Genomic DNA, 15293 nt, shown 5'->3' on the forward strand with positions numbered 1-15293 from the left:
ATGGAGGAAGGAAGTGCGCCTTTGGCGGAGAGATCTAGGCTGGGTTTGCTCATTCCTGGTCCTGGGCCTCTGCGGCTGGGCACTGGCACTGCCGGCCCCGCCCCGCCCCGCCCCGCCCAAGTCCCTTCTCAGCCCTTTGCTCCTGGAGGGGGGTCCTGGCCTGGGCGAGGGGCTCCAGGGGTTGGGCAGAGATGGGTCCTGGCCGCCTGCTTCCTTGTCTGGCGTGACTCTGCTCTGCTGGATTTGCACACCGGCGTCCAGAGGATGGAAGGAGCTGACCTGCCCTGGGTCACAGCGTGTGGCACCCGAGGGCCCGGGGCCGGGTGCTGGGGCCCCGACTCCAGAACCCCATGGAGCACTGTGCGAGTGCTGCCTGCTCACCTCAATGGCTGCTGGTTTCTGCGTCTCATTTCCGCCTTCAGGTACTCAAGGCGCGGCTTCTCCCGCCCCGGCCCCTCCCCACACAGCACCATTGCCTCCCACTCCATACTTCTCTCACGAGGCTCCTTCCCACGCTGGAACCCTGAGCGTGTAGACGGCCCAGGGTCCCGTCCAGAGGCTGCCCGTGTCTCTCTCCGCTGGCAGACACAGCGCAGGGGAGGAAGAAGTGGGCTGAGCGCCCCCGGGACCCCGGGGCCCAGCCAGGAACGAGGGGCCCGGCCTCCCTCCGGGCAACCCTCCGGGCATCGTGGGCCTGGCGCCGAGCCCCCGGCTCGCGGGCTGGCGGCCCTGCCCGGCCTGTTTCCCTGCCCTTTCTTCATGTCCAATTAGAAAGCTGCTCCAGGTTTCCTCGTCACTGTCGCCATGTCTCCAAATGGCTTTTCAGTGTCAGGCCCGTCAGGAAATTAACTCATCACGCGGTGACAGCTGCTAATTTTTCCCCTTCCATGTCAGATGGATCGCCCGCCGAAGCCGAGAATGAATCACCAGTCCCTGATTAGAAGGGGCTTCCGCAACGCATAACTGCCACCCGCGGGAACTTGCTCCTCCGTGGGAAATGATATTCCCTGGGGGGCGGGCAGGAGCGGAATTCTTCACCGAGATGGGCCCTCTGCTCACGGAGAGCAGCGGGCAGGCAGGGCCCAGGGCGGCGCTCGGCCTTCCCAGTCTCTTCCTGGAACCGCCGGGGTCACAGTTCGGAGCTGCCTCTCCCACACTTCCCTCTTGCCACGGCCAAAGTGGCAGAGCCCAGAGCGTGCTCAGGGGACTCCCGGGGCGGGGGGGGGGGGGGGGACTGAGACCCCGGGAGTGGGGCCCTTGCTCCTGCACGGGGAGGGGCTCTGACAGGGTCTCTGCTTGACCAGGCTGGAGCCTGAGCCTGCGCTTGTCCGTCCCCATCCAATCTGCTCTCTGCAAGAACCCGCTAAGCTGGTCCGGCCAAACTCCGCCCCTCGCCGTGTCCAGCTGGGCTCCTCGGCCGCACCTCCCCCGGGGCTGTGCGTCCTGCCACTGCCCACCCTCCATGCTGGCCGTGGCGCCGGTTCCTTGGGCTGTAAACCCACACCTCCTCTGGGCCGGTCACCTGAGGGCTCTTTCCCCACCGCCCTCGCCCTGGACAGGCCGCCTCCCGGGCGCCCTCATGGCACAGCTCCAGCCTGTGTGCGTAAGGGCCAGTGCCTTCCTCACGGCACTCGGTTCCTCCAGGCAAAGCAAACCGATGCCTGTCACTGGGCTGTCGCGGGCGTGGACCCAGGGCCAGGCAAGCTGCTCTGCTCTCTGTCCCCCTCCACCCCGGCTGGCACCCTCCCCTGCCCCGACCCTGGCCACAGCACTGCAAACCCCGACTGCTGGCCCCGGTCTTCCCCGCAGGCCACCTGCCCTTGGGGTCGGGCCGTTTCACTGGCCAAGGCGAGCTGTAAGGTGGCCTCTCCGGATTCCCGCCTCCAGGTAGGGGTTTCACGGGCTCTGCTGCTTACTCGGTGAATCTTCCGGAAGCATGCTGCAGACGCCGCTGTACGGGACGTCCCTACTGACCGCCATGCTGAGGTGCAGATTCGTGCACGCTTGGACTCGCGTGGGGACAGGAAAGAGGCAGCATGGACCCGCTCCACAGGTGCTCACAGGACGCAGCGGGCCGGGGGAGCCGTGCAGTCCCCGGGTGCACCTGGAGACCCCGTCTGCACGCCCCTCGCCATGCAGGGCCCTGCTCTCTGTGTCATGCACGCAGCGTGGTTCCGGTGTGCCGCTGCAGGCTGCGTGGCTTGATGAAGGGTTACATGCCACCGAGACATATTTAGTCACTCTTGGTAAACCGCAGCATGTCCACGTCACCACGGCGGAGTCGAGCCGCCCTAGGCTGGGAGATCTGGAAGTATCGCCGCTGAACACACCCCTCCCCCTTCTGTAGCGAGGGCCATCACGTCGTAAAGGCCACCTTTATTCTGGTAACAAACAGGAGTTGGCCCTGTCACTGTTTGTCGAAGACAACGCTGGAGAGCAACCGCGTGGCCCTGCCATTTTTAGGGCTATTTACCGCGCTGGGCGCCAGGCCTCAGGTCTCCCGGCTTGCTGTTTGGAGGGGCCTGTGTGAGGGGAGGTGGCCTGGTTATCCCAGGGAAGAGGTTCCACGGGCTCTCGGTTGATGGGCGACGTTACTGTCGCAGGATGTGCCTGGGCCATTCGCCAAACACAGGGGGCATGTGGCTGCGGGAGACACCAGCCGACGTCAGCCCCGGCCTCGCAGGAGGGAGCGAGCGAGGGCCGCCCCTATGCCCCGTGCAATGACTGACACTCCATCGCTGCTTACTGCTACAATTTTATTTCAAAGAAAACAGAATGAAAACAACTTCTGCCTTGGAGGGAGGGGATTATCTTACAGTTCCGGAGAAGCAAGAGCGGTCATATCTAGAAACAAACTGGAACAGGAACTCGTACTCCACAGCGCGGTGCGTCCACGGACCACGCCGGTCGGGAGGGGCGGGGGGTGGAGGGGCACGGTGTCTGTCTGCTTACCTTCAAGGTCAGCCTGTTCAGACCGACACAAATCACAAATAGATCCTGCAGAGCGACAGCAGTAAGAACAAATGTTTGTCATGAAAAGCAAAATATTGATATGAGCAGTATTTTCCAGAGTGCACATTTCATAGACAGATTTCATGGCAGGAAGCTAAGTCAGGAGCAACAGCTGTCTTAACCAAGGTATATCTTAAATAAACTTCAAGGCTTTTCTTAACCATGGGCTTAATATTTCTTATATGCAGAATGCAACCAGAGCGATGAATACGGTGACAATGTTTGAAGGGAGGAGATTTAGACGTGAAATGAACTAACAGGCTTCCTTTGGTCTGGGGACATTGTTATCCTAAAGTTTCAAAAGAAAGAGAAAATGAATGGAGTGGACTGCTTCCAGACGGTAATAATCGCAGCTGCAACTTTCAACCAATTGACAACAAAACGTTAAAGCCAGCTGCGCGCTGACCGCCGGGGCAGTAGCCCCACGCCGCAGGAGGCCTGTTCCGTAGCTGACCGCCGCGGGCCACCGTCCTGCAGGGACTGAACGGGGAACACTGGAGGGCGTGAAAGCCAGGCCAGCGAGCTGTAGCCAGGAAGGCCGCCCGGGCCCGGCCCGGCCCGGCCCACTGCCCCGGCGCGCTCGCGGCTCTCGCTGGGCCTCTCCTGCACCCCTGGGTGGAGTCGGGCCCGGCGCCCATGCTCAGGCTTCATGGAGCTCGCTGCTTTCTCTGTGGCTCTGAATCACCGTGGCCGCGGGGGAGCCGTCCTGGGTGTAAATGACCATGCTGGTCAGCTGTTCCGCCCCGCCCGGGGCCACGGCCTCGGCCTGCAGGAGCTCCTGGGGGCCGGCCGTCTCGATCACGGTGTGGGAGAACACGCCCGCGTCCTCCTGCGCCCCCGGGGGCAGCTCCGTGACGATGTAGTGGGTGGCGCCCCCGGGGAAGCCGCTGGCGGACTCGCCCACCATGGCCTGCACCAGCTCCTCCGTGACAATGATCTGCGAGATCTCCCCGTCAGACTCCACCAGGTCCACGTGCTCGCCTGGCACCCTCAGGCCGTGGGCCTCGGGCTCCTGCATGAGGATCTGGGAGCCCTCCCCGGCCACCATGTGCACGGCGCCCTCCTCGTTCACGATGACCTGGGTGACGCCGTCCTTGATGAGCTGGCCGGCCGCAGCCGAGTCACACACGGCGAACTGCAGGACGCCCTGCACCATCTTCTTGAAGGCCACCTGTGCTCGCTCTGGAGACGCGACGAGGGCGGAGGCGCGGGCCACCTGGGTGCGCACCTCCAGGGCCCCCGGGCTCTCCTGGCCGTCTGGGAACACCTGGATCTCGGGGCCCTCGGGCTCGGCGGCGGCCGCGTGCGACGCGTCCTGGCAGGGCAGCTGGATGAGCACGTCCTTGTGGCCCGGCCGGCCCCGCTCCTCCTCGCTCCCTGCCCTGCCCTCCGCCTCCCCCAGCTCGGTGACGGCGCAGAGCAAAGCATCCAAGGCAGAGGCGGCGTCGGGCGTCCCGGCCTCGGACAGACTGAAGACCTCCTGCTTGGTGACCTGCTGGATCACAGCCCCTCCGGGGCCCAGGGCCTCCTCCACACCGCGGCCCTCCATCGAGCCCCCCACGACCACCACCTGCGTGGCTCCCTCGGCCAGCTGCTCGGGGAGGATGGGCCCGGGCACCACGCTGCCGACGTGGGCTGCGTTCTGACTCGTGGCAATGAGCTGCCCGTCCTCCGTGATGTGCACCACCCTGGCCACCTGGCCGGCCATCGCCAGGGTCTGCAGGGTGGCCGCGGCCGTCTCCTCCACAGAGGCGTCCAGGGCGAAGTCCCCGTCATAGCCCTGGATGATGATGACCTGCTGCACCTGCTCGGGAGGCGGGGCCTGCCTCTTGCTGCTCCGCAGGGACTTCTCTTTGACGGGCGACTCCTCTGCCAGGGCGGCTGCCGTGAACGGACTGTCCGTCTCCACAAAGGTGGCTCCCTGTCCCTTCAGGCGGCACTCGTAGGACTTGGAAACAATGCCTGTGGGAGACAGAGACCAGTTAGGGCCTTGACAAAGGCTTAACAGTAAGACAGTCCTGTGTTACAGAAATGGCAACAAAACGCCAGGGCCCAGTGTTCAGAAGCGCGGGCAAGGGACTAGTGCCTGCAGTGCCGGCAGCCCATACGGGCACTGGTTGGCGTCTAGGCTGCTCCACTTCTGACCCAGCTCCCTGCTATGGCCTGGGAAAAGCAGCAAAAGATGGCCCAAGTGCTTGGGCCCTGCACCCACGTTGGGAAACCTGGATGAAGCTCTTGGCTCTTAGCTTTGCCTACTGGTTGTTGCGGTCATCTGGGAAGTGACCCAGCAGATGGAAGTTCTCTGTCTCTCCCTAACTCTGGCTTGCAAATAAATAATCTTAAAAAAAACAAAAACCAAAAAGCCGCTGCAGCAGCATGGGAGAGCTCATGGCGCCAGAAGCGCTCAGGGCCCGGCTGACGTGACGGCTGACAGGCTTGTCCTGGGATCCGGGGTGTACGCAGTCATGGGTTGGTGTGCACTTCCCCACACTTGTGGGCTGGGTGTGCAAACACACTCCAGCTCCCGGGGAGGCAGCACAGTTGACTGCCCTTGACTGTGGTCACTTCTGACATATTCAATATTTGGTAGTGAGACAGCAATGGCAGCAGTATCTTCCAATCCAAAGGAAAACCTTGTTAATTAAAACATTTTTCTTCATCTTATTTGAAAAGCAGAAATACAAAGAGAGTACGAGACAGTGGGAGCGAGACAGAGTGACAGATGTCCCATCTGCTGGTTCACTCCCCCACTGCCTGCAACAGCTGCGACTGGGCCAGGCTGAACCCAGGAGCCAGGAGCTCCATCCGGGTCTCCTCCGTGGGTGCAGGGGCCACAGCCTCCCAGGGTGAGCACCTGCAGGAAGCTGGAGTCTGTGGCACAGCAGGGCCTGGAGCCCAGGCACCCTGACGCGGGATGCAGGCATCCTAAGCAGTGTCTTCCCCTCTGCGCCAAATGCCCACGCCCTGGAAACCAGAAAGGACACACACACACACACACACACACAGGGCTTCCGTTCCCAGGTATGCTTCATAAAGCCAGCAACACACACACACACACACACATACACACACAGGGCTTCCGTTCCCAGGTATGCTTCATAAAGCCAGCAACACACACACACACACACACACAGGGCTTCCGTTCCCAGGTATGCTTCATAAAGCCAGCAACACACACACACACACACACACAGGGCTTCCATTCCCAGGTATGCTTCATAAAGCCAGCAACACACACACACACACACACACACACAGGGCTTCCATTCCCAGGTATGCTTCATAAAGCCAGCAACACACACACACACACACACATACACACACAGGGCTTCCGTTCCCAGGTATGCTTCATAAAGCCAGCAACACACACACACACACACACATACACACACAGGGCTTCCATTCCCAGATATACTTCATAAAGCCAGCAACACACACACACACACACACACACACAGGGCTTCCATTCCCAGGTATGCTTCATAAAGCCAGCAACACACACACACACACACACACACAGGGCTTCCATTCCCAGGTATACTTCATAAAGCCAGCAACACACACACACACACACACACACAGGGCTTCCATTCCCAGGTATGCTTCATAAAGCCAGCAACACACACACACACACACACACACACACAGGGCTTCCATTCCCAGGTATGCTTCATAAAGCCAGCAACACACACACACACACACACACACACACAGGGCTTCCATTCCCAGGTATGCTTCATAAAGCCAGCAACACACACACACACACACACACACACACACAGGGCTTCCGTTCCCAGGTATACTTCATAAAGCCAGCAACACACACACACACACACACACACACAGGGCTTCCATTCCCAGGTATGCTTCATAAAGCCAGCAACACACACACACACACACACATACACACACAGGGCTTCCGTTCCCAGGTATGCTTCATAAAGCCAGCAACACACACACACACACACACACAGGGCTTCCGTTCCCAGGTATGCTTCATAAAGCCAGCAACACACACACACACACACACACACACACACAGGGCTTCCATTCCCAGGTATGCTTCATAAAGCCAGCAACACACACACACACACACACACACACACACAGGGCTTCCATTCCCAGGTATGCTTCATAAAGCCAGCAACACACACACACACACACACACACACAGGGCTTCCGTTCCCAGGTATGCTTCATAAAGCCAGCAACACACACACACACACACACACACACACAGGGCTTCCATTCCCAGGTATGCTTCATAAAGCCAGCAACACACACACACACACACACACAGGGCTTCCATTCCCAGGTATACTTCATAAAGCCAGCAACACACACACACACACACACACAGGGCTTCCATTCCCAGGTATGCTTCATAAAGCCAGCAACACACACACACACACACACACACAGGGCTTCCATTCCCAGGTATACTTCATAAAGCCAGCAACACACACACACACACACACACACAGGGCTTCCATTCCCAGGTATGCTTCATAAAGCCAGCAACACACACACACACACACACACAGGGCTTCCATTCCCAGGTATACTTCATAAAGCCAGCAACATCTGGGGCTGGGTAGGGCCCAGGCTGGAAGTCAGGGACTCAAGCGCTCGAGCCATCACCTGCTGCCTCCCGGGCTCTGAGCGCTGCTCAGAACTGAGCGCTGAGGTGAGAACCACGTACTGTACTGTGATGTGGGATGCAAACATTTTAACCCCCAGGGTAAATCCCTGCTCCAAGGAATATCATCTTTTAATTCCAAATCCTAGATACAGTAAATTTGTTTATTCAACAGGAAGAAGGAAAGCCTGCATATTCTATTAAGAATAACGTGACGGCAATAACCCAGCCAGTGGGAGTTAGGGACGGGAGCAGGGGGAGCCTGTGGGAATCCCCTGGCTTGGGGGCTTGGGAGGCCGGAAGGGGGCGCGTGCTCCTGCCTAGCTATCCGGGCGTCCTTTGCAGTCTGTCATTTGTAAGCTGGATGCTAAAGGGTAAGTGCGGGGTGCCCCAGCCCAGGCAGGCACAGGGATCCCCAAAGGCCTGGGCCGTGTGGAGTAAGAGCTGTGAGCCTGTCTCATGGGTCTCAGTGGCCAGGCCCGAGCTGCCATCTGTGCTACAGAAGAAACTGGCACGAGCTGGGGGCTGGAGGGGCGAGGCCCGAGGCCAGAGAGGCCGCAAACGTGGCTGGCAATGGTGATCTCCGGAAAGAGAGCTCCTGTTCCTATCAGTTTTCTTCCCACCTTCTCTCCTCCTGGATGAGTGAATGATCTAGGACTGATCTTTTTAAATATTTCCATATCTAGACCCCCCTTTTATTTTTTACAGATTTATTTATTTATTTGAAAGGCAGAGGGGGAGAGGGAGAAGAGGGAGAGGCAGAGAGAGAGAGAGAGAGAGAGAGACGCCTTCCATCCATTGGTTCACTCCCCAAATGGCTGCAATGGCCTGAGCTGGGCCCATCTGAAGCCAGGAGCCTGGAACTTTCTCTGGGTCACCCACATGGGTGCAGGGGCCCAAGGACTTGGGCCATCCTCCACTGCTTTTCCAGGCACATCAGCAGGGAAGCAGATCAGAAGTGGAGCAGCTAGGACTTGAACCAGCGCCCATAAGGGATGGCGGCACTGTAGGCGGCGGCTTTACCTGCCATGCCACAACGCCGGCCCAAGGTGGAGTGCTGTGGAGGGAATCACCCAGGGCCCCGGGCTGGATGATCTGCCTGGGACCCTGCCAGCTTGCCCCTCACCTCCCTGGGTTTACAGACAGGCACAACCCTCTGCCCATCTTAGACCCAGGGGCTTGCCAGGGAATCAGAAGGTAAGCGTGAGACTAGCTTGAAGCACAAAGCCCCTGGCAGGCAAGGACTGAATTCCTCCTCTGCTTTAACTCATCGCTCCGTGATCTTCTGATGAATGACGGATGATCAGAGTGGGTGATCCTCTCTGACTTCTCTCCTCAAAGAGCTCAGAGGGGCTCAGTCTCGAGCAGTAGCCCGATGGGGCCTTACGCTTCGTCGTCCACTTCTGCTGACCCTGGTCCCCCCGCCATCATCTCCCTCTGTGCATGGAACTCCCCACTGCTCATCTACCTCCATCTTCATTCTGGGCGCTGGACTGGTTGTTCTCTAATTTCAAGGTCATTTTTAGCTGACACCGAATTTGATTTACAAAGGAAAAGAGGACACAAGGAGCAGCCGCCTTCACAGGGCTGCCCTCCCCAGGGACGAGGGCCCCGCCCTTCTAGAACCAGGGGCCGGCCACCCTCAGGGAAGAGGGGCTGCCCTCCCCAGGGACTCTGGGCCCCTCTAGATTGAGGGAGGATGACCACCCTCAGGGAGGGGGGACTGCCTGGCCCGGGGAGTCTCTATAAGCAAACCAGGCAGCTCTGTTCTTAACTCTGCAACTGGACAGAAGTCTCCTGGGTGAAGAATGAGCCTCCGACTTCTTGTAGCACAGCTCATCACACCACTCAGAGCACTCACTCAATTTGAAACCAGAGGTGGGTTAAGCCAGTCCATTAAAGTAAACTGCGAGGGTAAACACACTGCCAGGACAGGGTGTGACGGAGCCAAGCCAGCACCCTCAGCTCGGGCGGCAGCAGCCTGGCTGGTCCCTCACAGGTCGCCAGTGCAACAGGAGGTCCGTCTTTGGACTCCACGATTTAATAACTTCGAGTGCTGTCAGTACTGCTGTGAAAAACGGCACCTATAAAACGTAACAGCCTCAATCAGATTGAAAAAGATTCACCCACTGAAGATTCTTCCATTTCAACCATAATGAATTAACGCTGAGCTATGTAGAAGTTCAAGTGCCATTTACACTAATGTGAATCTCTGCTTGAAGTTCTAGCTGGGCTGTGACCAAGAGTGCACTGGGCACATCACCTTCCACTTGTGAGCCCTCTGCAGTAACAGGAACTGTGGCGCTCTCCACGGCGCACGTGGCCAAGCCGGGCAGTGTTTGGGAGACACAGGCCTTGCGCAGTTTCCTCCTGAGCTGCTCGGTCCCGACCGTGACGCCAGGCTGCACGGACCTCCAATGACGTTTGTGCTGCACTTGACATTTTTAAAAGACAGTGTGAGCTTCCACGGCCAAACAGTGGGCCAGTGTTTTTGGGCATGCTTCCAGCAGGGCCACACACCGCTCTGTGCGAAGGTGCGAAGCGAGCAGAAATGCAGCCCGCACAAGCAGGGAGCTGGGCTCGGTGCTCGTCCGCCTCCCTGGGCACCAGACACGCCACTCCCCTCTCAGCCACATGCGTCCAACGCTTAGGCCTCGGCTGAAGTAAAAGCAAAGCAATGTTTTGTGGGGCTGTTTGAGGATTGTTTCTGGGGAGGCGATTTCCGGCTCAGGACTCCTGAACACCACCAAGACGCGGTAGCCCTGTGGTCTGCATCCTCTGGGGTGAACACCTCCAGGGTCCACAAGAAGCCAGCAGCATCCAGGCAGGCGTGCAGGCCTTGGACCGCAGAGCCGGGCCCCTGCACCTGGCGGCTTCCGCCGGGGTGGGTGCTGCTCTTTGCTGCCAGCGTCTTTCCCCACGGAACAAATGCCCGATGCTTTTGTTAAGCTTACATTTAATTAAAATGTACAGAATTTGTGCAGTAAACTCGAATGAAACAAATAAGAAGAGGGCCCCCTCTCTTGAAGGCATGCGTTGTGAATGAAAAATGTCATTACAGACTAAAAAATTTTGCAGTAAACAGGGCCTACAGAGAGAAGTTTCCCCTGTAATGACATCCATAAAATACACAAATGGCACTTTTAGTACCATCCTGAATACGGCATTTTCTGTGCTCTACACACAATCTAAATGGTTTGATCATAGAGCATAATACTCCATTGGGTTTATAGAACAATCAATGTTCCATAAAATGATGTATTTATCCAATCGTGGGCTCAGCAGTTACTGGTGTATGACATTGTAGGACACAGGCTTGGGCTCCTCGCAGCACACATGCTGGCTGTAAAACTTATCTCACGCCACTTCAACAACTTCATCTCATCTGTGGCAAGTAATTTGTGGAAGCCTCAGCTTGGCTTAAAAAAAACTTGTAATAAAAATTCATAGAATTTTCAGGAGAATGAAAGCTGATGACAATAGAAAGGTCACATTGTGTCTCCACTAAAGGGGTCAAAGGTTGCCAGCAGTTCTAAAACCGAAAGTAGATTTCATGCCTCGTGTAGCAGATAAAGATGGCATTAAAAAGACATGTCGCGGGGTGAAAGCCTAATGCCGCCGAAAGCTTGTGCTAATATCCTATGTAAACCACTGTGCTGCTACGAGCCAGCATTTATTCTGCATTTCTAAGCTTCTCCCGCAACAGTACTAAATGTTTATCCATTGCTAGGTTACTCTCAGACACGGCGTGGCTGGGATTCCATATTCTGGTAGGGAGGGCCAGCAGGCAGGAGAATGCTGGGTGCTTCGCTGTCGTAATTAAAACACCTTGAACACGAAGCGACTAAAAACCATACTTTCCGTCTAAAAATTTGGGGCACACGTGACACTGTAATTCTTAAGCCACATACAATTTTTCTTCACTTCAGTTTTAAGATGTAATTTTAACAAGAATGTTAAGAAATCATACTTAATGTCTATTAAAATGAAACAATATTAACAGATTATGCTAATAAATTAGAGCCATATTTTAATGTCACAAAAGCTTATAAGTTTCTCAAGTGAAAGTAGGAAAAATGACAAATTAAAATTCAATGAAATATAACCTTTTTAGAAATTTCAAAGCAGGGACTACATTACTCTCATACTAGCAGTTGCTGATAGTTTAGCCAAATCGATATCAATAATTGCTGTATAACTTATTCATTTTATAGACAATAGCAATGCCCTGGCATCCTGCAGGACGCCCTGTCGGAGAGCTCCCTGCATGCCTGGTGCTGACAGCGGCCCACCCTGTGGGACCCTCCCTGAGCCACGCCCTCGTCAGACAGATCCGCCCTCCAGGTCTTGACGGACAGCTCCCATCACCTGAGGCGGGAGGAGTCTGGGAGCACAGAAAGCACCAGGCTGTAGGAGGGCTGCATGGGCCAGAGGCACCTGAACGCTTACGTCCCGAGAGCTGACCCATTAATTCTCTACCTTATTAGTGTCATCTTTATTTTTTGAGGACACAAGTTAGTTAATAACTCTTATCTCTCCATTGTTTTCAAGAGTTAAAAATCATTCTGGTCAATGTTACTGAAATTCACACACGATGCTGAAATATTTGAAATGCAAAGTTAAGAATTACTGTGGCCTCTGACATGTCGTTAAGCTGAGAGATTTATTTCAGGGTACAGACTTGCTTTTGGTCATTCAAAACCCTAAGGAAGGGGCCGGTGCCATGGCGTAGTAGGTTAATCCTCCGCCAGTGGTGCTGGCTTCCCATATGGACGCCGGTTCTAGTCCCGGCTGCTCCTCTTCTAATCCAGCTCTCTGCTATGGCCTGGGATAGCAGTAGATGGCCCAAGTCCTTGGGGCCCTGCACCCACATGGGAGACCCAGAAGAAGCTCCTGGCTCCTGGCTTCGGATTGGTGCAGTTCCGGCTGTTGGGGCCATCTGGGGAGTGAACCAACGGATGGAAGACCTCTCTCTCTGTCTCTCCCTCTCACTATAAGTCTCTCTCTCTCTCAAATAAATAAAATCTTTAACAAACAAACAAACACCTAATGAAAACCTATGCTGGTAGGAACTGGCTTAAAGATGTGCTAACTTACACAGCATAACGACAAAAAGGCATTTGGTCAGCATCTGCTTCGCACTACGTGTAAACACGTGCAGGTGCAGACTGAAGAAGTCGCTACTACGGCCTCAATTTCACGAGGCCATGTTTCACAAGAGGAGATGGGGGAACAGTCTTGCTGTGAAAAATGAACTTGGGCCCACTCACACCATTCCCGGGAAACCCTTCTTACATCAGCTCAATACACGGTTTCCTGAGCTGCACCAGGCGGTTTTAGAAAGCAGTTCCTACAACAAGCCAGGAGACAAGTTTAGGCACTCCCAGTTTTTTTTTTTTAACTTTTTAAAATTTATTTTTATCTATTTGAAAGGCAGAGTTATAGAGAGACACAGAGAGAAAGATAGAGACACACAGAGAGGTCTTCCATCTGCTGGTTCACTCCCCAAATGGCTGTAATAGCCAGGGTTGGGCCAGACCGAAGTCAGGAGCCAGGAGCTTCTTCCAGGTCTCCCGTGGGAGTGCTGGAGGTCTAACCACTTGGGCCATCTCCCACTGCTTTCCCAGGCCATTAGTAGGGAGCTGGTTCAAAAGTGGAGCAGCCAGGACACAATTTGGTGCCCTTATGGGATGCCAGCATTGTAGGCAGTGGCTTAACCCAGAACACTACAATGCCAGCTCCGGCCTGTTTTTTTTTAATTAATGTTAGCACTACATTTAACATGGGTAGCAACTCAAGATAATTACCAGAGACCCCTGAAAAGAATTCTAAGATTCAGAAAGAAAGAATAAATTTTATCTCCAGCTGGAGGTACATAACTGTCCATGTTTCTAGCTTTACCAAGAACAGTCTCTGTGGGCCTGGGTGCTTCCATGCGCACTGAAGAGCGACAAAGAGTAAAAGCCAATATTTTACTTTTAAAGTCACCCACCCTAAGAAGCGCTGTACTGAATCAGACCCTTAGGTATATATTATCATTTTCATGCATGAAGATCTAACAGTAATGGGAGTTATGCACACAAATCTCACTCAGTAAGATAAGAACGGTCCTTTAAGGTTATCTTGACAGGCTTTGGGGGGTGAGGGAGGGAGCAGTTAACTGTTTCTCTGCTGTACTGACAGCGACTCGCGGCTTCAAGTGTCACAGAGGGGATGCAACGGCACTTGAAAGGCGGCCTGCGCAGGGCAATGGCCCTGTCGCGGGCCACGGAGACCACTTCCTAAAAACAGCCAGGAGAATCTGCAGCCGAGGGCTCCGAGGTCCTGAGTCCCACGTGGAACAAACCCAGGGACGGGAACCACACAGGTGTGAGCCCAGGTTACAGCTAGCTCGCCTCGCCGGCCTCGGCCACTGGGCAGGATGGTCATCTTGGACGTGTCCATGCCCCTTGGGGGAGCCAGGCCTCAGCCTGTCCCTGGTGCCTCCCCGCATCAGCACTCAGGCCATGCTGAAGAGGACACAGGGCCTGTAGGCTGCCTGGGTGAGTTCCCAAAGGCCTCCCATTCCACTGGAAGACAGCGCCCTCTGCTTCTGGCAAGGCCTCCTGCTTGACCTACAGACTCGCGCCGGCACGCTCTTTTTTGCATTACTGAATCAGAAAATGAGCAGGCCCAGTGACCTTTTCCTGAGCGTCCTCTGACAGTCTCGAAACCCCCAGTACAGATGACACAGCATCGGGAGACGAGGCCTATTTTTCACAAGTTACACACATCACACATACCTTGAAAGTAAAATCATGCAAATGAGAAGCCCAGTCAAAGTCGCCGCAGGGCAGGCGGCGGCCGAGCAGGCTACGAGACCGAATGAACTCGCATCCACTCTTTGTTGTTTTCCTGGGAAACCCCACGAGAAGCTCACACCACGCTCGTAGTCACGTTCGTCTTTCCTATTACGGTATCTCCCCATCTTTCCCGAGGAGATGAGAGGAAACAGACATTTGTCTTCATTGCAGACACTCTGGTATGAAGGTAAAAAGCAAACGGCTTCCCCGTAACAGCACAGAGGCACCATTAAAATCAAATTTACAGTAAACAGCTCCTACAGCTGGGGTAAAGCACTAACTGTTAGTATTTTAATTATCCGCAAAGCTTGTGGAGGTCTAACATCTGCTCGTAGCCAAACGACAGCAGCTGCTTGTGTACATGCGAAACAACGCGATTTCTTCTCCACATCTGAAAGCGAGTCAGATGTTGCGGGCACATGGCTGCCTGCGGAAGGGACCCCGGCGAGCCGCGAGCAGCAGCCCGGTGCGGCCTGGGGAGGAGCCCGAGCCTGGCGTCGGTGCGGCAGTCTGCAGAGGGAAAACGCAAGACGGAGCCGGTGGTCAGCGGCAGCCACTGCGCCCTGAGCCACTTCCAAGGGGGTCCTGGCACACCCAGGCAGGACAGGAATCAGGGCCTGGGCAGGCGAGAGCAGGCAGTGGGTGCCTCTCCGCGCCTGGATCTACACAGGTGGGCTTGCCGACAGCAGCTCGCCTGCACCTGGCCTTGGGCTTGGCCCACACTTGGCCTTCAGCCTTCACCACACGGTGCTGAGGAAGGGCGGGGCACAGCGCGCTGGACACTGCCAGGGTCACGGTGG

At 55.8% G+C, this 15293-nt stretch overlaps 1 protein-coding gene across 3 annotated transcripts in view; it reads right to left on the reverse strand.

Annotated features, from left to right (window-relative positions):
- Positions 1-2742: 2742 nt before the first annotated feature.
- Positions 2743-15293, reverse strand: part of ZNF407 (zinc finger protein 407) — a 454851-nt gene continuing 442300 nt past the window's right edge. For all 3 annotated transcript variants that reach the window (XM_008261471.4, XM_051851877.2, XM_051851878.2), the window contains exon 9: positions 2743-4974. In XM_008261471.4, coding sequence (XP_008259693.3) covers positions 3653-4974 — 1322 coding nt within the window. In that variant the 3' untranslated portion in view covers positions 2743-3652. The remainder of the gene's footprint in view (positions 4975-15293) is intronic.

The sequence above is a fragment of the Oryctolagus cuniculus genome, chromosome 10 (genome assembly GCF_964237555.1).
Source record: "Oryctolagus cuniculus chromosome 10, mOryCun1.1, whole genome shotgun sequence".
Classification (NCBI taxonomy): domain Eukaryota; kingdom Metazoa; phylum Chordata; class Mammalia; order Lagomorpha; family Leporidae; genus Oryctolagus; species Oryctolagus cuniculus.